The sequence below is a fragment of the Eschrichtius robustus genome, chromosome 11 (assembly GCF_028021215.1).
Source record: "Eschrichtius robustus isolate mEscRob2 chromosome 11, mEscRob2.pri, whole genome shotgun sequence".
NCBI lineage: Eukaryota > Metazoa > Chordata > Mammalia > Artiodactyla > Eschrichtiidae > Eschrichtius > Eschrichtius robustus.
In genome coordinates, this window is record NC_090834.1 from 57,610,255 (window position 1) to 57,637,745 (window position 27,491).

Consider the following 27,491-nt stretch of genomic DNA (forward strand, 5'->3'; position numbering starts at 1 on the left):
TCATGGCGCATGGGCTTAGTTCCTCTGCGGCATGTGGGATCCTCCTGGACCAGGGCTCGAACCCGTGTCCCCTGCATTGGCAGGTGGATTCTTAACCACTGTGCCCCCAGGGAAGTCCCTGCTCTGAATCTTTTAAGAAGATTCATTTTTTAAATGTCCCTGGGTCTAGGGGCAGGACAGGAATAAAGGCGCAGACATAGAGAATGGACTTGAGGACACGGGGAGGGGGAAGGGTAAGCTGGGACGAAGTGAGACAGTGTCATGGACATATATACACTACCAAATGTAAAATAAATAGCTAGTGGGAAGCAGCCACATAGCACAGGGAGATCAGTTCGGTGCTTTGTGACCACCTAGAGGGGTGGGATAGGGAGGGTGGGAGGGAGATGCAAGAGGGAGGAGATTTGGGGATATATGTATATGTATAGCTGATTCACTTTGTTTTAAAGCAGAAACTAGCATACCATTGTAAAGCAATTATACTCCAATAAAGATGTTAAAAAAAAATGTCCCTGGGTTATTGATTATGTTAGGCAAGAAGAAGAAATCTGGAACAACATATTTTAAATCAAGGATAAGATTGTGTTATATCTTAATAATTACATAAAGCTATGATTCTCAACAAGTTTTTTTTTTTTGGTTGTGGGTCTTAGTTGCAGCAGGCAGGCTCCTTGGTTGCGGCATGCGTGTGGGATCTAGTTCCCTGACCAGGGATCGAACCCAGGGCCCCTGCATTGGGAGTGCAGAGTGTCATCCACTGCGCCACCAGGGAACTCCCAAGTTTATTTTTTAATAATAAACTCTTTATTATTTTTAAACTGAGAGATATAGAAAAAAAAAAATTTTAATGAACCATAACGATAATAATGGCAAACACTTACTGAATGCTGTGTGCAGGCACTTTTCTAAGCTCTTTATTTGTATTTACTCATCCCTGCTTAAGTAACTCTAAATGACTTTATTTAGAATAATATATGTACATGGTTAGAAAATTTAAACTATATAGAAGATACAAAGTTAAAAGTAAAATCCTTTTTGCTCTCCCTTCCTCATCCCCTTCTTGAAAGGTAGCCACTTTTAACAGTAAGAACAAGGATTATAATTATCATCATAAAAAACATTTTTACAACATGCTATATAAACTTATTTGGGAATAAATCATCACTCTTCTATGAAGTGAATGATCAAATAAAGGTTAAAAATAAATGTGATTACAGATTAATTTTTAGTCCTGTTTCTGTGGTTAGCCCATTTATTTCAGTTAACAATAGAAAATAATGTTATACCATTCTCTTTTCTTTTTCTCCTTGCAGCTGTGGCTATATTCGGTAGACCACGTTCGTTTTCTCTCTCTCTTTCCCTTTCTCCCACTTAAGCTGAGGAAGGAGAAAAAGGTTGTTTACAGAATTATCTAGCTTTTTTTTCCCATTTCTTTGTTTTGTTCACATTTTTTTCCTGGTTTCTTCGTGTTACTAAAAACTGAGCCACAGAAGTTTTTGTTTTTGTTTTTCTTAAGCCACAGAATTTGATGGCGCTGTAACCCCACTGTGTTTGCTTAGTTACCAGGTAGAAAACTAGTGTCATCAGCTCTTTCTCCCAATATCATGCCTCATGAGGATCCTTCCCATCAGTTCCTGCAGCAGAGCCTTGAAAGGGTATACAGTCTTCAACACCTGGACCCTCAAGGAACTCAGGAGCTGCTAGAGTTCACCATCAGGTGAGGTGATTGATCATCCCTTTCCTTTGATAAAGTTAACGTTGTTATGCTTGGCTTGATCCTTTTGATTTCTAATGTTGGTTATAGGCTAGTTTTTCTGACTGTGTTGACATGATTTTGTGATGTTTTTATTTGGATTAGATTGTAGTTTAAGCATATTACAAAGAAAAGCTTTGTGTTCATGACAAGATTGATGATTAGTACAAAACTAGAAAGAGTTACAAAGAAGCTGTTTTCAATTTTTCTTACCTTATATTAGTTAGAGTAACAGAAAATGCAACTAACAGTGGCTTAAACAGGATAAAAGGTTAATTCTTTCTCATAGGCGGACAGAGCTGAGATGGCTGATGACCTAGACTCATTCTTTCTTATTTCTCCATCTTCTGCATCAAGTGGCCTTTGCCTGAAGATCCAAACTTTAACTATCCCCTTTGTAATCCAGCCTCTAGGAAAAAGGAAAGAGCAGAAGGGCATCTTTTCTACAACCACTCCCTTTTAAAGACAGTTCCCCAAAGTTGCATGTTCTAATTTTACTTGTGTCCCATTGACTAGAACTTAAGTCACATGGCTATATCTAGCTGTAAGGAGCTAGGAAAGGTAGTCTTTGTTCTGGGTGACCAGTGCTTAGTTAACACTTGGTGACTCTGTTACTAAGGAAGAAGGGAGGGATATCGAGATCAGCAGACTCTGCCAGGCCCTATTAGTATGTCCTGAATGATTTGAAAAGAAATGAAACCCATTTGCCTTTATTTTTTTTAATTTTTAAAATAAATAAATTTATTTATTTATTTATTTTTGGCTGTGTTGGTTCTTCATTGCTGCGCGCAGGCTTTCTCTAGTTGCAGGGAGTGGGGGCTACTCTTCGTTGCGATGCGCGGGCTTATTGCAGTGGCTTCTCTTGTTGCGGAGCGCAGACCCTAGGCACGTGGGCTTCAGTAGTTGTGGCGCATGGACTTAGTTGCTCCGCGGCATGTGGGATCTTCCCGGACCAGGGCTCGAACCCGTGTCCCCTGCATTGGCAGGAGGATTCTTGACTACTGCGCCACCAGGGAAGCCCCCCATTTGCCTTTAGCAAAGACAATATCTGTCTGCTTTTGTAAATAGGGTTTGATTGAAACACAGCCACACTCATTCGTTTAGGTACTGTCTATGGCTGCTTTCATTGCTGCAGTGGTAGATTGAGTAGTTACCACAGAGACTATATGGACTACAAAGCCTAAAATGTTTACTATGTGACCCTTTACAGAAAAAGTTTGCTGACCCTGAAGTGATGCCTGGATCACATTTTCTTTCTCATCTGCTCCCTCACCAAGGTGATTAAATTTAGAAGCTGCTACTGAAGTTTTTGGCCCTGAGCCCAGGAAAATAAGCTCTACTTCCCCACTCAGCCACACCTAAATAAACATTTAAGTTTTGTCCTTGACAGTTTTCTATCCAGTTGGCACTGAGAAGGTACAAAATGCACAAAAGCAAGCCAATTTGGTCATCAGCTGCAGTGCTGGCTATTAGTAGGTACTCAGTAAACACCCAGGTTTGAGTCACTCTGATGATCTGGATTTTATGAGGTGATAGTCCTGTTGGGCTTTGGGCTGATCAGACCACGGTTCTAGTGCTGTGGTCAGTCCTGGGCACTATGTTTCTAGTTAAGTGCATTCTGAGAAAGGTGGCCAGGATGGTGAAAGATCCGAAAAGGAAAGCAGATGGTGCAGCAGTTACTGATGACCTACTGTGTTTTACAAATATTATTGCAGTTAGATGTTGTTAACCATTTTACAATGAAGAAATAGAAATTTGGGGAAATGAAGCAATTTGCTAGGAAGTAGCACAAATGGGATTTAAATCTAGCTTTGTTTGACTCTAAAATTGTTGCTCTCTGATATGCAGCAGTGAAGGGGATTCTTTTATCAGTGGCGATACGTCAGATGATCCCTGGGGTTCTTCAGAATTTACATTTTTCCGTAGTTGCTGAAAAGTGAAATGTTAGTCAGAATTTCATACAGAAGTTTCTCTGATTAGGACTCTGGCCGTTTACTTGTTAGTACTAGTATCAAACAAACTTCACCGTCAAACACATTGTCCTTTGTTGTAATCTAAGCAGCCATGTCACCCAAATAAGATTTCATCTCACTGCTGTAGTTCAGTGAGGACCCTGGGGGATGATTTTTTTGGTTTGTTTTTAGAACTTGACATAACTACTTTGTCTTCACCACTGTATTTTGGGTGCCTTATTTAGGAGCTTAGTAAATATTTGTTGAAAACTCTGGTTATGATGGCTTAACCAGGAATGAAGACTTTTAATATTTTTATAGATGGCATTTTCTTCTGGTCATACCTCACCTTCAGTTGCATGGATTTAATCTTTTGTAAGGCTCCACTATCCTTGATCAGAGCAAGAGCTGCTGTCTATTAAGTGCCCACTCTTCTGTTTTATGTACATTATTTCATTGAACTTGAAAACAATTCCATGAGAATTATCCAATTTTTACAATGAGTGAGGGAGCTGGAGTTCATTAATTTGTTATATGGTTTTTTAGCGCCAAGCATTGTGCTAGGCAGAAGGGATGCAATAGTAAACAAGGCATAGTCTCTGCTGCAAGGGATCTTACAGCCTGGTTGGGGAAATAGCTAGGTAAACAGGCAATGCAGTATTGTGATTTCCACACAATACATTACGTACAGGGTTTTCTAGAAGACGGAAGGGGGCACCTAACCCTTCCTTTCATGGTTTAAGCAATGACCAGTAGAATGAATAGAAATTAGTCAAGTGAAGAAGGGAAAAGACTGTCAAAGACAAGGAACAGCAAAGCCCTGGACTAGAACATAGGTTTTTCTAGCCCTTCCATCTTGTCACACTGCTCTGTTTCTGCATAAACAGTCTGTGTGACATGAAGGATCTGGTATAGTGAGATTTAAAATCCAAAGACTTGTTTCATATCAAAGAGGAAATCAGAAAAATACCTGGAGAAAAATGAAAACAAAAGTACGAAAATCCAAAACCTATGGGATGGGGCTTCCCTGGTGGTGCAGTGGTTGAGAATCCGCCTGCCAATGCAGGGGACACGGGTTTGAGCCCTGATCTGGGAAGATCCCACATGCCACGGAGCGGCTAGGCCCGTGAGCCACAACTACTGAGCCTGCATGTGTGGAGCCTGTGCTCCGCAACGGGAGAGGCCGCGATGGTGAGAGGCCCGTGCACCGCGATGAAGAGTGGCCCCCGCTCGCCCCAACTAGGGGGAGCCCTTGCACAGAAACGAAGACCCAACACAGCCAAAAATAAATAAATAAATAAATTTATTTATTTTTAAAAAAAACCTATGGGATGCAGCAAAAGCAGTTCTTAGAGGGAAGTTTATGGCGATACAAGCTTACCTCAGGAATCAAGAAAAATCTCAAACAACCTAACTTTACACCTAAAGCAACTATAGAAAGAAGAACAAACAAAACCCAGAGTTAGTAGAAGGAAAGAAATCATAAAGATCAAAGCAGAAATAAATGAAAAAGAGACTAAAAGAACAATAGAAAAGATTGATGAAACTAAAAGCTGATTCTTTAAAAATAATAAACAAATTGATAAACCTTTAGCCAGACTTATCAGGAAAAAATGGGAGAGGGCCCAAACCAATAAAATCAGAAATGAAAAGGAGAAGTTAACAACCAACACCACAGAAATACAAAAGATCCTGAGAGACTACTATGAACCACTGTACACCAACAAAATAGACAACACAGAAGAAATGGACAAATTCTTAGAAAGGTACAATCTCCCAAGACTGAACCAGGACGAAATAGAAAATATGAACAGACCAATTACCAGTACTGAAGTTGAACCAGTAATTTAAATATTCCCAACAAATGAAAGTCCAGGGCCAGATGGCTTCACAGGTGAATTCCATCAAACATTTGGAGAAGAGTTAGCACCTGTCCTTCTGAAGCTATTCCAAAACATTGCAGAGGAAGGAACACTCCCAAACTCATTCTGTGAGGCCACCGTCACCCTGATACCCAAACTAGAAAAGGTATCACAAAAAAATAAAATTACAGGCCAATATCACTGATGAATATAGATGCAAAAATCCTCAACAAAATACTAGCAAACTAAATCTAACAACACATTAAAAGGATCATCCTCCATGATCAAGTGGGATTGATTCCAGGGATGCAAGGCTTTTTCAATATCTGCAAATCAATCAATGTGATACACCATATTAACAAATTGAATAAAAACCATATGACCATCTCAATAGATAACAGAGAGCTTTTGGTAGAATGGAACATCCACTTCTGGTAAAAACACTACAGAAAGCAGGCATAGAGGGAACATACCTCAATATCATAAAGGCCATAGATGACAAACCTACAGCCAACATCATACTCAGTGGTGAAAAGCTGAAAGCATTCCCTCTAAGATCAGGAAAAAGAGAAGGATGCCCACTCTCACCACTTTTATTCAACATAGTTTGACGTACGGATGGCTAACAGGCACATGAAAAGGTACTCAACATTACCGATTATTAGAGACTGCAAATCAAAACTACAGTGAGATACTATCATCTCACACTGGTCAGAATGACCATCATCAAAAAGTCTACAAATACTAAATGATGGAGAGTGTATAGAGAAAAGGAACCCTCCTACAGTTTGTGGGAACGTAAATTGGTACAGCCACTGTGGAGAACAGTATAACCTCTAGTGTAATGTAAACATGACTTTTGTATGTACTGGGAAACCAAAAAACTTGCGTGCCTAGCTAGCTTTATTGTGATATTTGCTTTATTTGTGGCGGTCTGGAACTGAACCCGCAATTTTCCAAAGTATGCCTATAATTGCAGTTCACATTGTAAGGATTAAGTGAGCTCAAATAAGGAAACACCTAGCACACCTAGTACAGTGCACATAGGAGATGCTTTTTTGTACCTTTTTCATTAAAGAGTCCATAGTCTCCTGATGGATATCTAAACTGAGGCTTCCTGAGGATTGTGGGCATAAAGAAATACAGAGAATAGGTGCCGCTGTTGCTGCTCATGTTGTGTCCACAACAGCAGCCGGACATGGGGCTGGAGGACGAGCAAAGGATGCTGACTGGGTCCGGAGTTCCCAAGGAGAAGGAAGAGGAGGAGGAGGAATGAGTGGATCCCCTAACAACAGTGAGAGAGCAATGCGAGCAGCTGGAGAAATGTGTAAAGGCTCGGGAGTGGCTAGAGCTCTGTGATGAGCATGTATCCTCCAAGTCACTGACAGAGGAGGATGCACAGGGGAGCTCTTTGACTTCTTGCATGCAAGGGACCACCGCGTGGCCCACAAACTCTTTAACAGCGTGAAATAAGTGTGCCGATTCATTCACCCCAGCCTTCATCACCTGAGCTTCGGGATATTTCCTTATGGTTTTGAACATGCCATTTGTTTCTTAATTTGTATAACTAGGTTCATGTGAACCTCAAGGATTTTGGCTTAGGCAGGTAGCTTCTGTGTAATTATCAGTGATTCCATCTTATTAAAGTGCAGTGGTCAGCAAAAAAAAGAAATACAGAGAGGAAACACTGGGACACAGAGCGTTTTGAGCAGGGCTGGCAAGTTTCTATTTTTGTTTGTATAATAGTTCAGATTTCCCATGGCTAGTTGGGTTGCATCTTGTTTTGTGCAATTCAGAACAAATGCTACAGGGCAAGGGTGGTAGAATGACTTAACGCTTGGGGGCAGTCAGCTAATGTAGAGTCAGCTGGTCAGTGTTCTCTATAATGTAGCAGAAGGCAGAATCTTTCTGGAGATGAAATGGTTCAGACGTAGAACGATTCAGGGCCATCTTTTGCAAAAGAGACATCAGAGATGCGAAAGGGAGAGACCAGCTGGCCGCCAAAATAGAATTTTACAGGTATGGTTAGCTAGTACAGGGTCTTGCCTTTTATTGTGCTTGATACCCACACATGAGCAGGCTCTCCAGGATTAGCTCAAATCACCAAAACTCAAAAGAGACGGTATATAAGCCACAGACCCTAATTTCTTCAGTCACTTAGGAAATGATTCATTTTTGCCCCTTTCCAGGGCATCTCCTTTCTTGTATCAAGGTTCTCAGGAGGCGGCATTAGCTATCAGAAAGTTGCCTGAAATAAGAGGGAGGGGCTTAGTCCAATGGACAATTTTGCACAGGCTGCTATGAAACCTGATATAGTATCCCAGCCCTGAAACAGTTAACTTCCCTCATGAGCCAGATCTTTATGTTTCCCACAGTTATAATTTCTATGTGAAATTTTGATACTGACATTAAAAAACCAAGCAGGTTTCTATGAATTTTTTCTGAGATTGTTAGCTTGCTTGCTCACGCTCTCTCTCATTCTCCCTCTCTCTCCTCCCCAAAAAAGAAGAAAGAAAAGAAAAACATTACTTTTTGTAGATGTATAGCATATTTCCAGAAGAATTTAAAAGAAACTGGTATGGTAGTTGCCTCTGGAAAAGATTACTGGTTAGCAGCACACAGGTATAGGAAAGTGGACTAATTTAATTGTCTATCCTTTAGTATCTTTTGAATTCTATTCCTTATCGTTGTAATTCTATAGCTAGGTATGTATAACCTATTAAAAAAATTAAATGTTTCAAATCAGTAGTCCCAGCCCTGAACACAACTATTTTATGTGTGTGTACCACTTTCTGTTTTCTTGTCCACAGGCAGATGTATTTAATATGGTTGCAATCACTTTGTCTATACCTATATCCAGTTAGCATGCTTTTAATTGTGAGTATCAGAAAACCTTATCTCAAATTAACTTATAATGGCTATTTATTTCTTCATATGAACAGAAATCAGAGGCATTTCTTAGTATGGTATGGTTAAGTAGTTCATTTATATCATTAAGGACCCAGTTTCTCTCTGTCTCTTTGGATTTTTCTTGTCCTCAACATTTGCTTTATCCCAAGGTGTTTTTTCTTTTAGAGTTACAGTATGACTGCCAGTGGTAATCAGGACTATAAAATATTCTTGTTCAGTCTAGTGAGAGATAGAGACAGAGAGAGAGAAAGAAAAGAGAGTATGAGTGATTCATAGACCACCATCAGACCTGCTTCAAGCATTGAATATAAGTCCTTCCATTAGGACTCATAAGGCCAACTTAGGTGACCTAACCAGGGAGATGATGTGTACTAATTAGCTTAGTCCAGTCGGACTCTACCTGGAACTAGGTTTGGGGCACCTTCTCTTGAACAAAATCAGGGTTCACTTAGTAAGGAAAAAGTGGAAAATTACTAACTAGGTAGGCAGCCAATGGAGCCCACTATGATACCTTAAAATTTTTTTTTCTGATGATATAAAACGTACTTACCCATTGTATAAAACACTTGGAAAATAAAGCATAGTTAGGAGAAGGCACTAAAAAACACCCTAATACCTCTATCTAGAAAACAGGTTGCTGTGTTTTTCTCATATTTCATATATGTGTGTGTGTGTATATATATATATATATATGGTTTTTACATAGTTGAGATCATATAACTTATTACCATATTATATTTTAATGGTTGTAGAATATTCCATTTACTGTATGTACAGTAATTTAATAATTCCTCTACCATTGAATATTTAAGTAGTTACTGGGTTTTACTATAATAGTCCACATGACAATGAATATTGTGGGGCATAAAGCATTTCATTTCTGTTGAATGTTTCCCTTAGAATTACTTCTTAGCATAAAGCTACTGATCAAAACTTTTGACTATATGTGTGACTTTTATAACGTAGTACAGTTTTGTTTTCCAGAAGAATTATAGCAGCATAAACTGCTATCAAAGTGTAAGTGAACCAGTTTCATTATAACCACTTCAGCATTGAGTGCTGTCATTTAAAAATTTTTTACCAATTTACTAGGTATAAAATGGTAAAAAGCTTTTGACATGATCTTTAATTGGTGTTATTATCCTTATTCTGTTTGGCTTGGGTTTTTATTTACTACAGGGATCTGCAAAGACTTGGAGAACTTCAGTCTGAATTGGCAGGAGTAGCTGACTTCTCTGCTACCTATCTTAGGTGTCAACTTCTTCTCATCAAGGTTGGTTTGAATCCATTTTGTTCATGACTGTGTTGCTAAGAATGAAGTTTAATGGATCCAGCAGTGTTTGAGGCCATAAGTAGAAAAATAAATGGTTTTCTGCAACCGCTTAGCAATGGGGAAATTATGTACTCTGCAGTATAATTATATTTGCCTCTAATTAAAGAATTGTTAGCTCATATAGGAATTTGAATTTTTTAATTTGGGAGAATTCTTTTATCATATAATTAGAGCAGGTTGGATAACCATTTGCATTAGAATCCCAAGGATTTTAATTGTTTTTTAATAATTTGATTAGCAAAGATCTTGTATAAACATTTGTATTTTATATATTTATATATTTCTAAATGCTAATTTCATTTGGTCAAAGTCAGATTAGTCAAAGGTTGATTTCATTGCTCTTAAGAGTGCTAATGACTTGCTGTCATTTCATACTAGGTAGTTAGAGTACATATATATACACACGCAAAATTGGTACTCAAAAGCTGTTTCAGTTCACTGAGTTGAAAACCAATTAAACTAGCTCAATAGCTGTCAGCTTCTGCAGCAGAGTTCTGTTATAAATTTAGGCTTAGAATTTAGAAGAGCCCTTCTAACTTGATAAGACTTACTTGGCTTTAGTTCTAAATGTGGTTAGTCTTCAAAGTTATTAATGATATTTGACCAAAGTCAGAATAAATGGAGGCGTCAGAAATTATTTGCCACTGTAAGATATGTGAGCTTAGGGTTGTGTAGGTGTGTGTATGCATGTAAAGATGAGTGTGTACACTGAAGTAGGTTGGGATTTAAACAGTCCTTATTTGGCTAGATACTTTCAAATATATATGCCTGTGTAACCACCACCACAGTTAAGATATAGAAGATTTCCATTACCCCCAAAAGTTCCTTCATGTCCCTTTGCACAGTTATTTGGCTTTTCCAAGCTTCTATGAAACGAGGCTAATAACTCTACCCAGGTAAGGATTGGTAGCAAGCAGTGCATGTGAAAACCCTTGGTCTAGTGCCTGGTACATAGTGAGTGCCATGTCAGTGTTGGTCTTCTTCCTTCTTCCTTGGCTTGTTGTCTTCTAGATAGGAATACAAGAAGGCCTTTGAAAAGAATCCACTTTCCTTTAGTAGGAAAAGAGAAGAGATTACTCCTAAAAAGAACACAGAACTATGTTTTTTATTCAGCGTCATGGAGCAGAAGTGTAGGTAAGGGACCCAGACTTAGAACCCAAGGCAGGCAAGTGTTTGATAATAGGGGAGGAGCTAAATAAATCGTGGCACATCTACTCAACAGTATATTCTGTAGCAGTAATGATCTTTATGAAGAATTATATAAGAACATGACCAAATATGACATAATGTTATGTACCCAAAGAAGCATACAAAATTACTTCTGCTTTCTGACTACAACTATATAAAAAAACATGCATATAGGAAATGATTGGAAACAAATATTCAAAAATAATAACTCTTAGTGGTAGTATGATTTAGGTTATTAAACAATTTCTATATCTATAGTCTAGACCTGCCAGTGTCAAATACAGTAGTCACTAGGTACGTGTGACCATTGAGCACTTTAAATGTTCATGTTGAGGACTTCCCTGGTGGTGTAGTGGTTAAGAATCCGCCTGCCAATGCAGGGGACACGGGTTTGATCCCTGATCTGGGAAGATCCCACGTGCTGCGGAGCACCTAAGCCCGTGCGCCACAGCTACTGAGCCTGCGCTCTAGAGCCCACGAGCCACAACTGCTGAGTCCAAATGGCACAACTACTGAATCCCACGTGCCTAGAGCCCGTGCTTCGCAACAAGAGAAGCCACCGCAGTGAGAAGCCCGTGCACCGCAAGGAAGAGTAGCCCCGCTCGCTGCAACTAGAGAAAGCCCGCTCCCATCAACGAAGACCCAACGCAGCCAAAGATAAATAAATAAAAAAATAAATTTATAAAAATAAATAAATAAATGTTCATATTGAGATGTACTGTAAGTGAAAAATACACACTGGATTTCTTAGACTTAGTATGAAAAAATGTAAACTATCTCATTAATAATTTTAAAAATATTGATTGCATAGTGAAATCATATCTTATTTATACTGGGTTAAATAAACTATATTGTTAAAATTAATTTCACCTGTTTCTTTTTACTTTTAAAGATGTGGCTACTCTAAAATGTAAAATTACATACATGACTTATGTTATATTTCTGTTGTACAGTGTTAGTCTAGGTTTTCTGTAATGTCATTATGTCTGTAATTAAGAAGGGCTGTGAAAATACGAGACTGTAGCAGAGGTTTAGATGAGATGGCCGTATGGATGGATAGGCGAGGAGGGAGATGGAAGGTAAAATCCGTGGCTCTAAGTGATAGTTTTGAATGTGGAGAGGTTGAGAGAGGGAGGAATCTAGGAAAGCTTCTTGATTTCTTGTTTGAGTATGTTGGTAAGGTGATGGGACTGTTCAAAGGATAGTGAGCATGGAGCAAAGAAAAAGGAACTAAGTCAGGGAAGAAGGGTCTAGGCAGTCTGGTTAGTCCAGTGACTCTGGGATCAAGGAGGTCCCAGAGCCTCAGAAGCCTGGCGTGCCTGGACATTCTTGGTGAGGCCTTCATGGCTCCTGCACTCTGCTTGCAAGCTCTGGTCTGGAACATAGGGTCTTTGGGCCAGGAATTGAATGGGGAGGAGTTCATTTGGCCCAAATCATTGGTCTCCTCTCTGTCCATAATAGGTAGGGCTTATTGGCCTAAAAGAATAAGAATGAGAGGAAGTCTTGATCATGGTAAATTTTCAAAGCAAAACAGACACTTAAGTCTCAAATTATTTGGCAGTCTTTTTGACCTCTGTGTTCTGTCCTCTCCTGATTTGTTAGGCCTTGCAGGAAAAGCTGTGGAATGTGGCTGCCCCTTTGTATGTGAAGCAGAGTGATTTGGCCTCAGCAGCAGCAAAACAGGTAAGCTTATTGAGACCTTCTCCTCAGGTGGATCTCTGTCCAGATCTCTGTCCAGAAATTGCATTGTCTAAGTTAGAGTCAGAGGCCTTCACAAGGCTCTGCTGTGGCCTCCCCATTTTCAGCCTGTGTCAGAAGTTAGTGATATGAGAAGCAGCATAATTAGGGGACACAGCACTGGCTTTAGAGTCAGGGGACTTGGGTTCTGTCCCCATGTCTGCCTCTAATTTGTTGGGTGGTGTTGAGCAGGTTACTTAACCTCCCTGACTTCTAAGATTTCTTTTGTGTTCTAAAATATTATTAGTTTGTATTTCAGATATACTAAAATCCAATAAATACTATCATGAATCTTTCATCTGAAAATGTAGCTGAACTCATTTTGAGGTGGTTTATATTTTTAGCCTGTACCATCTCTCTTTCTCTCTCTTTTCTTTAACCATCTCTTGAATATTTAAAGGTCTTTTTGTTCCTCCTCAGTTCATTAAGTAGCCTTTAATTTTACTTGCCTTAAGTTTATTTCTTTCTAGTTTTGAGCAATTTCCCTTCATTCTTGGGTACTGGGATTTGGTGAACTCTTCTGGGTCATGTCTTCCCAATAGTAAGTCTGTATATGACTAATTACGACCCAGTAGGAAGATAATGATGGTGACTATGATTGTTACATTACAGTTCACTAAATGATTTCAAGTCTATTTTAATTAGCCCTCATGATAATCCCATTAGGTTGGAATAAGTATTAAGTCCATTTTACAGATGAAACAACGCTCAGCAAGGTTATATTCATAGAGCTATAGGTAGTAAGTCAGGGACTTGAGCTCAGGTACTCTGATACCCAGAGTCTGTTTTCTTTCCACTACTCTGCTTCATCTCTTATCTAATCTAGACTCCCTCTCAGACCTGCCATGTGGCTTATTGTAGGGGAGTAGAACTTAATGACAACAGACCACCAATGGGCCATGTTGGGAGGGATGGGACAGGGAGCAGTAGTCTGGAAGAAAGAGAAAGGAATTACCATTGCTATGTGACAGTTACTGTGCTAAGCACCGTCCATACCCCATTTAATCCTTTAAATTTTATGATGTTGGTGCTTTTTCTTCTGCATTTACAGATAGGGGAACTGAGGCACCATGTAATTAGGAAACTTATCTTACTGTCAGTTGTAGAAGACAACTGACAGGGCTCTGACTCAATGGGAGGCAAGCATCATTGCCTGCCATCATTGCTTGCCTCCCATTGAAGAAAGGGAAGGGAAAGAGAAGCATCATTCAGGGGGGAGTCGCTGACTTGGATAGAATAGAGCGAGAGCTTAGGATGCACTGGGCTTGAGCTGAGGTCACTGACATTGTTTTCTGCACTGATTCCCTCCCTAAAATCCCTCTGACAGACCAGGCCCATAGAACAGTCTGGATGGCTAACAGGTGGTCAATGGTTCCTAATACTAAGTTCTTGAGGACTTTTCCTGAGGATTACGTTTCCATACGTATTCATTTGCCACCACATCACAGTGAATTTGCTTTAGTTACAAGCAGTGCTTTACAGTTTTATCAGTGTTTAAACTTTCGTATCTTTATATAATCAACTAAGATGATATTACCAGATGAAAGTTTGTTTTTTTAATTGACAAAATAATTTATTCTCTCAACATGTATATTAATTTCTCTCAAATTACACTAATTTCTGTCAACATAGGCACTTAAAAATCTCAGTTTGGAATTAAAGCATAGGCATTAAAAAAAGCACTCTGTTCAGATCTGGTTTCACTTAGAATCCTGTGCTGCTCTTTGCTCTTAAGTAAGACTATAATGATATTTTCGCTGCTTATTACTTACCTTTTCCTTATAGATCATGGAAGAAACCTACAAAATGGAGTTCATGTATAGTGGCGTGGAGAACAAGCAGGTGGTGATTATCCATCACATGAGGCTGCAGGCCAAAGCCTTGCAACTTATAGTAACAGCACGGACTGCTCGAGGGTAAGATGTGTGGTTGGTGAAAAAGGGTGGCTGAGTCCTTTTAAAGGCACTTACAACTGCATTCAGAGATCTCACCAAGGTTAATGATGCGTGAAATAATATTTAGGAAAGACTTCCTAAGGGGTATACAAGCTCTTCATTTTTTCAAATATTCCAAGTTACATTCTTGGATCAGATTAGATCCCTTGAAAAACCCTTTGGTGGCTCTCCTTTGCCTACAACACAGCATAGGGCTTCATCTGGCAACAAGGCATTCTGTATAGTCCTTGATAGATTTCTTTAAGAATATAGTGCCAGAACCCCTTTTTTTCTCTTCTGATGGGACTAGTGCTCTATCTTAGGCAGTAAAGACAAATTATGAGAATGTATGGTGCTGTGAGACTACTTTGTTCAAATCCTGACCTCTCTACTTACTTGTTGTTTGATTACAGACAGGTTTTTTTAGCCTCTCTGTGCCTTGTTTTCCTGTCTGTAAAATGAGAACCATGACAGCATCTATCTCATGGGGTTTCTGTGAAAAATGAATGGGATAATACGTGTAAAAGCACTTAGCATGGTACTTAGTACGTAGTAAGAGCTCATTATAATGGTAGCTGTTAGACTTTCTGATAATGAGAATTGCTATATTTCATTGATTCTAAAATGCACGTTTAAAAATTTTACTTCTCTGAAATCAGATATTTTGATGGTGAGCCATAGTTTGATTGAAAGTGTTTTTGTTTCTTGGTGTTTCATAAAATAAAGGTGCATCTTAAGAATAATGGCACCACGGATTAAATATAATATAGTACTTAGGAAACTCATTATCAGACAGGAGACACATTTGATGCTCAGTCCACCAGTTGTGTCAGCCTAAAAATAGTGTAGAGAAATAAATATGAGTTTTTAAGTAAGCACTGAAAAATACATTAAAAGGAACATTGTATTATTTTATTTCTTTGCTTATCTTGATAGTGACCTGATAAACTCAGGTAGTGATTTAATCTTAGAGATAGCCATACATTCATTTAACAAATGTTTAATCCCTGCCATGTGCCAGTCACAGCTGAGAAAAGATTGGTGCTTGTGATGGCATCTACACATTTTTATTTAAAGAAAATAAATATCTTTTTCAGTTTATATATGATTATTGTAAAAATTTAAGTATTGCAGATTAAGTGAACATTCTGTTCTCTGGTAATCTACCCCTTGTAAAACAAATGACTAAAAGTGTAGATTATAAATGTGTGTATTTATTAGCGTAAATCGAATCATAATATACTTGGCTGTTCTGCCATATTTTCATTTCATCCAACAATATAATATTTCGTATTTCCATGTCATTATATAAAGATTCCAATATATTTGGTCTTTACTCATGCTATATTATTTTATATTTTCCATTTGTATGCATTCCTGCTTCTTTTTCTTTTTCCTTGATTTTTGCTGGAAATTTTTGATTGTTTTGTTTCTTTTTGTTTCTTTCGTCTTCCAGGGGTTTGAAAGTTCTGTACCCTAATTTTAACCTATTCAAGTGAGAGGCAGTAGAACATAATGATTAAGAGGGCTGGGGTGCCTCATTGCTTTGATTCAGATCTTGACTCCACCATTTGCAAACTTAGTGACCTTGGACAAGTTACTTAAGAACTTCTGTCTCAGTTTGTTTCCCATAAGTTAAACTGGGATAATAATAGTACTTGCCTCTCTGTCATAGGGTTATTGTAAGGATTATTGAATTATTATATGTGAAGCCCTTAAAATACTGCCTGACACATTAAGAGTAAACACTTGACAAATGTTAGCTCATTTTAGTTGTATAAATAGTATTTTTACTCTTATATATATATATATATAAATTTTTTTTTATTTTTGGCTGTGTTGGGTCCTCGTTGCTGTGCACGGGCTTTCTTTTTGCAACGAGCGGGGGCTACTCTTCGTTGCGGTGCGCGGGCTTCTCATTGCAGTGGCTTCTCTTTGTTGCAGAGCACGGGCTCTAGAGCACAGGCTCAGTAGTTGTGGCACACGGGTGTAGTTGCTCCACGGCATGTGGGATCTTCCCAGACCAGGGCTCGAACCCATGTCCCCTACACTGGCTGGCGGATTCTTAACCACTGCGCCACCAGGGAATCCCTACCCTTATATATATTTTATTTATTTATTTATTTATTTATTTATTTATTTATTTTTGGCTGCGTTGGGTCTTCGTTTCTGTGCGAGGGCTTTCTCTAGTTGCGGCGAGCGGGGGCCACTCTTCATCGCGGTACACGGGCCTCTCACTGTCGTGGCCTCTCTTGTTGCGGAGCACAGGCTCCAGACGCGCAGGCTTAGTAGTTGTGGCTCACGGGCCCAGTTGCTCTGTGGCATGTGGGATCTTCCCAGACCAGGGCTCAAACCCGTGTCCCCTGCATTGGCAGGCAGATTCTCAACCACTGTGCCATCAGGGAAGCCCCTACCCTTATATTTTTAATAAACAGATTGACCTTATATTTTCCAGCCTTAAAAAATAGAATTTATGATCATCTCTATCAAGACCACATCTAATCAAAATGAAAGTTTTAGTGTACTTTTATTTGATTGTTTCATGCTGTTAAATAATTTAGAATTTAGTTTCAGATTGTTCTTTTTTTAAATTGAAGTATAGTTGGTATATGATATTAGTTTCAGGTGTACAGCATAGTGATTCAGCATTTTTACAGATTATACTCCATTAAAAGTTATTATAAGATAATGGCTGTAATTCCCTGTGCTGTACAATATATTGGATTATGGTTTGTAACGGATCTCTTATTTTAAGAATTCTTTCTTAAAATATGCATTACTCTTTATAAGTACATTATCAAAATAATTTAGCTCCCGCTTACCCCACCACTGTTCTTTATGTATCACAATTGCCTTTTAAAATTCCTTGTTCTAATTCACTATTTATCTGATTGGAACTCATTCGCTAGTATTGTTTTTCAGAGTAAGTATATAAGTAGTATACTCATTGAGACTTCGCATATCTAAAACTGCCTTTCTTTTGCTCTCATACATAATTGGAATTCTTTCAGAACTCTGTTAGTATTGCTATGTTGCCTTTTAGTATTTAATGTTACAGTTAGGATGTCTGATGTCTGTCTGGTTCTCTTTCCTTTGTAGTTAGCTTATTTTTCATGGCTCAAAGATGTAAACTTTTTCTTTTCCTTTTTAGAATTCAGAAATTTCATCAGGATATGTCTAGTTATGTGTTTCCTTTCATTATTCTTACTGACCTTTAATGGGACTTCGAAGTCTCAGCTCTGTTTTATCTCAGGATTTTTTCCCTCTATTATTTCTTTAATTACTATTTCTTCCATCCACTCCAGTCTACTATACTGGATATTGTATGTTCTGGATCTATTTTCCCTATATCTTATCTTTTCTCTCATAATTTCAGTTTCTTTTTCTACTTTATATTCTGAGTAAATTCCTCAACATACTCTTTTAATTTACCATTTCAGTTTTCATCATTTTTCATTCTAGTGTTCTTCAGTTGTTGAGTTGATTTCATTATTATTATTTCCAAGTGTGCTTTCTTCTGTGTACCTTTTTTATAGCCGTTTTTCTCGCTTTATCAATGCAATATCCTTTCAAATCTCCTCTTAAATCTTAATCAGGTTGTTTATTAGAATTTTTAAAAAAGCTTTCTGTGCTTTCTTCCCTTGACATTACCTCATTGAGGTCTGCTTGGTCTCCTTTACAGCTCCTTATCATCCTTATAACATCTAATAATATTTCATTGTCTTTGAATACTTTTAAGTGAAAGTTTAGACTAGTTTAAATTGGTAACTGGTATAGGCTTCCCCAACAGTTATAGGTCAGTGTTTGGTTTCCCCTAGTGGGCCTCACTCTTACATTGAAAGTGGGGGTTCTTAGTGCTAGAGGCCTACTTCATGTACGTACCATGTAGGTGAGGCTACCTACTCTGTTTGGGGGTTGGGGAAGAGTTCCCAAATCTTTTTGTATTTTACTGCTTGGAAATTCTCCAAGTTGGTTGTATGTGAGCAAGCCAAAAAAGGTGCTACTTGGCCAAATTGCTTTCATTTCAGTCTCTGCTTAGCTGGAGTTCTCCCTTCCAGCTCTCTCATCCTAGGTGGTCTTTGGTTGGTTAACCTCACCAGCAAATTTCAGTTCCACTTCTAATAGTTTGTCACAGTTAAGAAAGTTTCAAGTGCTACCTGCTTTTTAGGAAAATAATTCAAATTAATGTTGGTTGTAGAATACATTTCCATCTGCCATTTATCATTTATTTATCCATTCAACAAATATTTATTGAATAGCTGCTTGTGTCAGGAAATACATGATGAATGATACAAAGTCCCTACTCTTCATGGAGCTTACAGCTTAGTGGAAAAACTTGACTCGGTTATTAAGAACCTTGATACCATTCTCTCACATGTTTTTATATAAGGAAAGAGTATTTGTTTTTTCTTCACTGGAACTTTACTCCTTCAATTAATAATATATTAATGAAAATAAGTGGAACATTCCCTGCAGAAATTATAAGAAATAAAATGCACAGAGATCAAAGGAAAAATCTGTTGTGTGATTAGTAAGTTACATTGTCCTGGCATGTTGCCTGGCTTATTTAGGTATACAAGTAAGTTTCTGTAAGTTTCTACAGAAATGAAATACTCTAAGTACTGCAGGACCAAAGAAGCCAAGATAGAGAAGAAAGCATATAGTCTGTGTCTGTGTGCAAAGTAGTAACAAAACCTTTTCCCCTTCTGCATGAGAATTTGACCTTTGGTTTCCAGGTCTATTCCCTGGAAAGCTGATCGCAACAACTCTATTACTAGGTGACACTGCTATGGTAAAAATGATCTCTGAGAAAATTACATGTAGACTAGAAGGAACTATCAGTGAACTATAATTACCTAATGCAGACACCATAGCTTTGGGCTTCATTGAATGCAGTGATTCTTGTAACTGAGCATATCCCTGTGGGGACCCTGGAAGGTATGCCTTTGGATTACTTCAAGAGATATTAGCACCTATGGAGCATGAGGCTTCTAAGTGAAGATGGTCTCCACATTCGCCTGATGTAGATATCATCTCCTTGAACCTGAGCTATCAGTGGCAAGGTCAGAGCTCCCAGACAGCTATGTAGATGGCTGAATGGGCTGCTGCAAGGACTCCTGCAGAGGAGGAATATGACATTGCACTGCCTGTAAGCTGTGCTCCTGTGCTATATCCTTACTGAATCTGGTGACAAGTGTGGCCTGTGATAGTCTTTGATTTTGAATGTACATTGAGCCTAATGGGCACTGCAGTGTTTTAATTAGGTCTTGGGATCCTGGCAAATATTTCCCCCTAGGTCCATTAGGAGTCCTCTATTGCTCTCACAGATAATTTTTATAGTATAATATGCTCATCGTCTTTTCTTGTGGGCTCAGGTTTCTGGAACTTTGGTCTTTACTCCTCAGTTCTCAGATTTCACAAGCAAATTACATGGGTTTTTTTGTTTGTTTTGTTTTGTTGTTTTTTCTTTTCTACAGAGTTGACCCCTTATTTGGGATGTGTGAAAAATTTTTACAGGAAGTGGACTTTTTTCAGAGGTAAGTATTTCATCACCTTCTAGCTTATTAAATCTTGGTTATGTAGAGATCGCACTTACAGGGAAACAAGAGCAATCACAAGCCAGAATCCTTGGTTTAGCCCATGCAGCCAAGCTATTATTATACATGCAGTGTGCCCTAATTTGTATACAGGTGGCTCTCAGTATCCATGGGTTCTGCATTCATGGATATGGAGGGTTCGACTGTATTATTCCATTTCATATAAAGGACTTGAGCATCCGTGGATTTTGGTATTTGCAAGGGGTCCTGGAACCAATCCACCACAGATACTGAGAGATAACTGTATTTTCTTTACTGGTATATAAACTTCTTAAGTTAGCTAAACATACAACATAATAATAAAAACACCAGGAATTTTTTTGATTCAGCACTCAGCTGGGCCAGAAAAAGACAAATATTATGTGGGAAAACTCAAACTCTTGTTGAAAAATCACGTTTCTATTTTTTTGCACCATGGTTCTTAAACTTGCTTATTTCTCTCTAATCTACAAAAATTGTTCCATCATTCTATAGGTAGCTTTTATTTTGTAGCATAGATATGTTTTCTCAGGATTCATTATGAAGTAAATCAGCTAAAACAGATGCAGTTGATGAGTGGAAGGCTTGGTGAAACAGTGGGGGTCGAGGTAGTGACCTCGTCTGTGACCTGTGGTATGCTGGCGATACAATACTGGGAAGAAGGCACTTATAGGATTTTAAAATCTAATATTTATTAAGTCTGATATTTCATTTTTTCACTCCTTGCTTCTACCCCCATGAACTTTACCAAACCTGACTCTACAGGTTTGTATGACTCTACACTTTTCAGGCTTTTTTCATTTGGGTGATGATAGCTTCCTGTAGGGCTGAGTTGCAATACTACTCTTCACCAGTAGGAGCTGCTCTGTAGTAAATGGTACAATCTAGCTTGACTCTTTAGATCCTGACTTCAAATCTCTACGAAGTCCATGCCTTACTTTTGGTTTTAGATTTTTTTTTTAATTGTAGTATAGTTGGTTTACAATGTTGTATATGTTTCTGGTGTACAGCAAACTGATTTAGTTAGACATGGTTTTAGATTCTTTAAGGTGGAGAGTCTGTTTTTGCATAGCTGGGTTGGAGAGATTTTTGGAAAGATGACAGCTCTGATTTGCCACAGATGAGGATCTGTTGTTAAGAGCTGCACATTCTTTCTTAATTCAGCCTCTGAGTCCCTGTACTGATATCACCCCTCAGTGAAATATTTTTTGACTATCTCCTTCTACAAAGCAGAGTACTGTGGAATCATTCAGAGCTGGGAGTAAGTTACTTAACTTTTTTTAAGCCTCAGTACAACATTATCCTCTCTGAGTTTCAATGTTCCTATCAGTGATGCTCCATTAAGATAGGCTTTTTCTTCTCTTTTGCTCAGTGTCATGTCCCCAGTGTCTAGAATACTACTTGGTAAGGCCTAAAGACATATTTGTTATATTAATTAATGAATCTGTAATATGACAATAATAATTCTAACAATGCACAGGATTGCTGGGAGGATTAAATAAGATAGTGTAAAACAAGAGGATGCCTGGCATATATAGGTATTTAATAAGCAAGGCTATTATGATGGTCATGTCACTACAGCATAATTACATAGGTGCATGGCTTTCCTCGGTAACCATGAACTCCTCCAGTTCATCACTTTTCCTACCTCAGGGCTTGGCAGAAGTTTGGGGCTCAGCCTGTGGTGAATGAATGCATAGTTGCTTCTGTTTGTTCCTTCAGGTGTTTCATCGCTGATTTGCCCCACCTGCAGGACAGCTTTGTGGACAAACTTCTCGACCTCATGCCCCGACTCATGACATCCAAACCTGCAGAAGTGGTCAAAATTCTACATACCATGCTGCGGCAGAGTACCTTCCTACACCTCCCCCTTCCAGAGCAGGTCAGCATCTGTGTCATACCCCTTCAGGCGAAATCCATCCAGAGAGCATCCAAAACTGCTCATCTTGGTGATCTTCTTTGACCAGTGGAGGAGCTGGGTTAGGGCCTTTCCTCTGATTGACTAACATATGTCCACCCATTAGATAAGGAGACAGAAAGGCAAGGATCATGTTTTGTTACCTAGAGATGACCTGGCTTTAGAATCATATTTTCTTCTTGCTTACAGATCCACAAAGCCTCAGCCTCCATTATTGAGCCAGCGGGCGAGTCAGACAACCCTTTGCGGTTTACATCTGGGTTGGTGGTGGCCCTGGATGTCGATGCAACCCTGGAACATGTGCAGGATCCTCAGAGCACTGTGAAGGTCCAGGTCTGTCAGGTTTTGGTCCCCATGGAGCTTCTAAACTGACTTTGTGTTGGAACTTTTAACTTTAGCACCCCTGTAATCTCTACCTGAGGGACAGAAACTGGGGAGAGAGAAGAAATAAGTTTTTATGGACAAGAGCCTGGGCGTGAATCCCAGCTCTACTGCTGGTTATGGTCTGGAGGAAGTTACTTTAAACTCTGAACCTTAGATTCTGCAACTGACAAATAGGAATAGTTGACATTGAAATGAAGTGATGTGTATAAAGTTCCTGATCCCCAGTAAGTGTTCACTAAATGACAGGGCTGCTTCTATTCTTATAATGTAAAGTTAAGACTTGGTATTTTCAGGGCTATAAGCAAACTGTAATAAGTCCTTTTCCGGTTGTGGGTGGGTCAGCTTGGTGAATACAGTTTATGGGTGGGAAAATCAGTCACTAGGGAGTATTCTTTCCAAGTTAGATAGATGTACTAGAGAGACAGGAGAGATGCAGTATAGACACTAATCAATTTAACAGTCTGTAGTTAAGCCCCACTAAGAGTCCTACCCATTTACACCCCCACCCCCGCTCCCTCCCTCCTTCCCTTCCATCTGTCTATGCTTACTCTACTGCACATGCTAAGTGCTAGGCAGACATGTCAGAATTCGTGCCCTCAGGATGCTTAGTTTCAGTGATAGACAGACAAATGGACAGGCAGTTGTAAAACAGAAGTTCAGTCATCAGTTCAGACAGGCACAGGATGAATTAAGAATGTTATGGCCTCTTATTAAATCCTGATTGCTCACACAACATAGATCCAACTTTGGGAGCCACTTGCAACACTGCCTCCTGAAATGAGACCTAACGTTTTAAATAACCTGACCTCTTCTCAAGACTAAGAGACTGGGACTTCCCTGGTGGTGCAGTGGATAAGACTCCGCGCTCCCAATGCAGGGGGCCCGGGTTTGATCCCTGGTCAGGGAACTAGATCCCACATGCATGCCGCAACTAAGATTTCATGTGCCTCAGCTAGGGAGCCCACATGCCGCAACCAAGGAGCCCACCTGCCGCAACTAAGTGTCACTGAGTTCAAGCTCGCTCTGCTCACTGCATGACAGGCCAGTGAATCGGGAGAGGAGGTGTTGAGGCAAGGAATACGACTTTATTCGGAAAGCCGGCAGACCAAGAAGATGGCAGACTAGTGTCTCCGAAAAACCATCTTTTCTGGGTTTGGATGCCAGTTTCCTTTATAGAACAGAGAGGGGGAGGAGATGAGGAAGTATAGTAAAAAGGCCATAAGTTTTGCAAATGTCCCCTGGAATGGCTAGCCTCAGGGAGGGGATGTGTTAATTTCTTCTTTCTTGCAGCCATCCACAGGTGGACAGGGTCAGGTTGCTTCCCCCAACAAAGGCACTTTGGTTTAACATTCAGGCAGAGGGACAGGGTTCCCCGAGGCAGGCCATTATGTACAGACAGTATCCTTTTAGTGAACAACAGCAGGAAAGCAAAGGTTAAAGTAAAAGAAACAGGTCCAACATGTAGCCAGATTTGGCTCTTCCCTGTTACCTAAGGAGCCCACGTACTGCAACTAAGGAATCCACCTGCCGCAACTAAGACCCGGCACAACCAACCAACCAATGAACGAAATAAATAAAGAAAATAAAGATTAAAAAAAAAAAAAAAGACTAAGAGACTGGTTCAGTGAGATAATGGACCAATCTACCGACTTAGCTTCTGGATTGTGAAGCTTCTTAGAAGTTTCAAAGGCAGGAATGAAGGGGAACATAATACACCACCCCAAAATAAGCCTTTTTGGCCTAAGGATTATTTTAGGATGATTATTTTTGAGAGGCTGTAGACTGGAAACAGAGTAGAATTGCCCTTTTGTGAGGGAAATTTACATTTATAAGGGAAATCTCCATTTGTAAGGTATCTCCCTCTCAGTTCCAAAAAGGGAAGCAAGACTAAATGTCTAGAAACTCATCAGTGAAGACTATGCCAACTTAAATTTGCATAACACTCGTACCCTTGATTATCGTGTTTTACCTGATAACCTCCCATAACAGGCTCCCTTCTTCTTCAACATCTTTCTTTTGTTTTTAGCTGAATATGGTATTTAAGGTGATGGCTTGGTTAGTTTCAGGGAGTTACTCAGTTTTCCTAGGTCTCTTCCTTATATAGAGGAGACATATTTGTTATTAACTTCTATTTGTTTTTCTCCTGTTAATCTGCCTTTTATTATAGCAGGGTCTCAGCCAAGAACCTAGAAGGGTAGAGGGGAAATTAATTTTTCTCCCCTACAGGGTTATTTCCAATTTTGGCTACTATAAAACCATTCTGCAATATACTTTTAAATATATATATATATATATTTATATATATACACACAAATATATACATATGTGTGTATATATACATATATGTGTGTGTGTGTGTGTGTGTGTGTGTGTATAAATTATAAAGAATACTATGGAGAAGCCCTTAATTTGTAGAGTGTGACTAAGGAAAAGAAAGACTTTGTGGAGATACTGTTACATGGATGAGATAAAGGATGATTAAGAGCAAGCGATAGAGGTATTCCAAACAGAAGGAATATGAATAAAAGTTAGGGATGCAATCACCTGCAGTAAGTACAGAAAAATAGCCTGGAGCAGGCAGGGTCGGCTTCCTGGAAGAGAGTAAGGATGAATCAGGCCCTGAAGTCGGTTAATATTTGCCAATGGTGACAGTAGAGGAAAAAAAATCTTCTGGCTTCCCAGCAGGAATTATTATAAATCATGAGACCTACAGAGAACTAACTCTGAGCTGCAGTTTTGTTGGGCGGCAGTGTTTTGTTTGTTGGTTTGTTTTCCCCTGTCTACCGAAAATAAATGCACAACCTAGAATTTGAGAGTTATGTTTTTTTTGGCAGACATTCTTAGATTGCAGGTATAGATTGTCGCAAGCCTGGGAGACAGCATCTCAGATAAATGCTGAGAAAACTGTTCGGAAGAGGAAGGGGGAAACCAGGATATATAGGAGTTTTTGCAACAACACCAGGTAGTCGCAACAAAAGACTACTGTTAATAAAAGAAAACTAGATATCTCAAGTTAAGGAATTTAGCACTTTTCTACATAAGGGAAGGTGCAAGAGTCTGGACTCATTGAAATCCTTCCTTTGATATGCACCCCAGCTCTCTGGGACCAGTATCCTGTTTCCTCTTCCTGAGTTTCCTCAAGCTGTACCATTGGGGTGGCTGCAGTCTGATGACTGCGGTCATTCCTTGTTTCCTCCCTGAGTTCCCTCAGGGCTCACCGCTGGAGGGCGGCTGCGGTTGCTGATGGCCCGAAATCCTTTGTTTACTGATGTGGTGGGCAATGTTTTATTTCTCAGCCCCAACGTTAGTGGTTCTCCACCCTAGCTGCACTTTAGAATTATACAGAAAGTGTTAAAAAGTACTGATGCACGGGGCCTCAGCCTACACCAGTTAAATCAGAATCCTGAGAGTAGGGCCCATGACTACCAGTATTTTTTATTTAAGAGCTCATAGGTGATTCTAATGTGCAGCCAGGGTTGAGAACCCCTGTTTCACATTGTCCTTGGAAAAAGTTCGCTGACCAATTGAGCATAAATGAGATTGCAGGTATAGATTATTTAAGGATCATCTGCTAGACTTTACTGAAAGATCACCTTCAGAGTAGCTCTACTACATGCATGGCTGGACTGTTTGGATACCTCTGCAGGCTGGGAGATGGGGAACTCGCTGCTCAGTCATGGGACAGCCCTGACAGTAGGAAAGCATTGTCCAGTTCAGCTACCATGCCCCAACACTTCCGGACAGATGAGATTATGGGGCAGGTGGGCTGAGACATGACTCCCCAGAGTTTCAAAGCTGAAAGACCTGTGTGGTCCCTACTTTACCCCTATCAGTGTAGTCCCGTAGCCCAGGACTTGTGTGTTTCTAGGATATGCTTCATTTGTTCATTTAGCTCATTTGTACACTGTGCAGTATATAATAATAGGCCCTCTACACAGATAGCTGTGAGGTCCCCCTGGGTGTTGAGGAGAGTTCTTTGGCAGCTTGTAAGATTTGAAGAACTGGCCAGTGATTTGAGCATGAGCACTGTCTCTGTAGAAGGAGATAGATAAACAGCTTCCTAGCTGCTTATGATCTAGTGGAGAGTTACAGAATTATTCTTAATCCTTGGTAGTTGGTGATGGATCCTGGGCCATGATATGATTTGGAGCCAGAGGAAGGAGAGTCATCCTGATGGGGGTGTCTGAGAAGGCTTTTCACATCAGGATTAATATTTTAACCTATCCATGTACTTAATAGAGGCACTTTATTCCTGTCACTCATTCACCATGAATTCAGGAAACATTTATCACATACTGCTTTGTACTGGGGAGGGGGGTAGAGAGATTTCGACAGTGTTGTCCTCCCCTCCAGGAGCAGTTTCGTATGAAGGATAGTGTCTTCTTTTCCTCCTGTTTTGGGGTTCATAGCAGATGTCACCAGCAATTCTGTTAAAAGCTCACAGCTCTTCTGCCTCTTTTTCTCACTTCTGTCACCTCTTAGGTCTCATATCCAGATGGCCAAGCTCAGATGATCCACCCTAAGCCAGCAGACTTTCGGAATCCCGGCCCAGGGCGGCACCGGCTTATCACTCAGGTGTACCTCTCCCATACTGCCTGGACAGGTAAGGAGTCAGTGGGCCAAGGCATTGGTTTTTTTGTAGTTTGAAAAATACGTGATTGAACCAGGCCTGCTGAGGGTTGAACTTGATTTCTTAAGGAGCTTGAAAGCTCAAACTGGGTACATTTAGACTAATTTGCTGCATTGCTTTGATTATACACAGCACAAGATTTTTTCAAAAGATGAAAAGGAGATTACAGTAGAATGGAGTCTCATTGAAAGAACCGTGGGCTGGACACCAGGAGACTATTTTCTTATCCTAACACTGCCACTGACTTGCTGTGTACACTTGGACAAGCTACTCTCCCTTCTGAATCTGTTTCCTCACCTTCCAAATTAAGATAA

The 27,491-nt window shown here is 39.6% G+C and overlaps 1 protein-coding gene and 1 pseudogene across 1 annotated transcript in view; both read left to right on the plus strand.

Moving 5' to 3' along the window:
• The window catches only part of INTS4 (integrator complex subunit 4), a 119,925-nt gene that overhangs the window by 87,355 nt on the left and 5,079 nt on the right, over positions 1–27,491 (plus strand). Inside the window, exons 15-22 of the mRNA XM_068555912.1 lie at positions 1,560–1,717; positions 9,657–9,750; positions 12,601–12,681; positions 14,521–14,651; positions 20,147–20,206; positions 21,968–22,127; positions 22,353–22,496; positions 27,030–27,150. Coding sequence (XP_068412013.1) covers positions 1,560–1,717; positions 9,657–9,750; positions 12,601–12,681; positions 14,521–14,651; positions 20,147–20,206; positions 21,968–22,127; positions 22,353–22,496; positions 27,030–27,150 — 949 coding nt within the window. The remainder of the gene's footprint in view (positions 1–1,559; positions 1,718–9,656; positions 9,751–12,600; positions 12,682–14,520; positions 14,652–20,146; positions 20,207–21,967; positions 22,128–22,352; positions 22,497–27,029; positions 27,151–27,491) is intronic.
• LOC137772472 (cytochrome b-c1 complex subunit 6, mitochondrial pseudogene) lies at positions 6,766–7,041 on the plus strand (annotated as a pseudogene).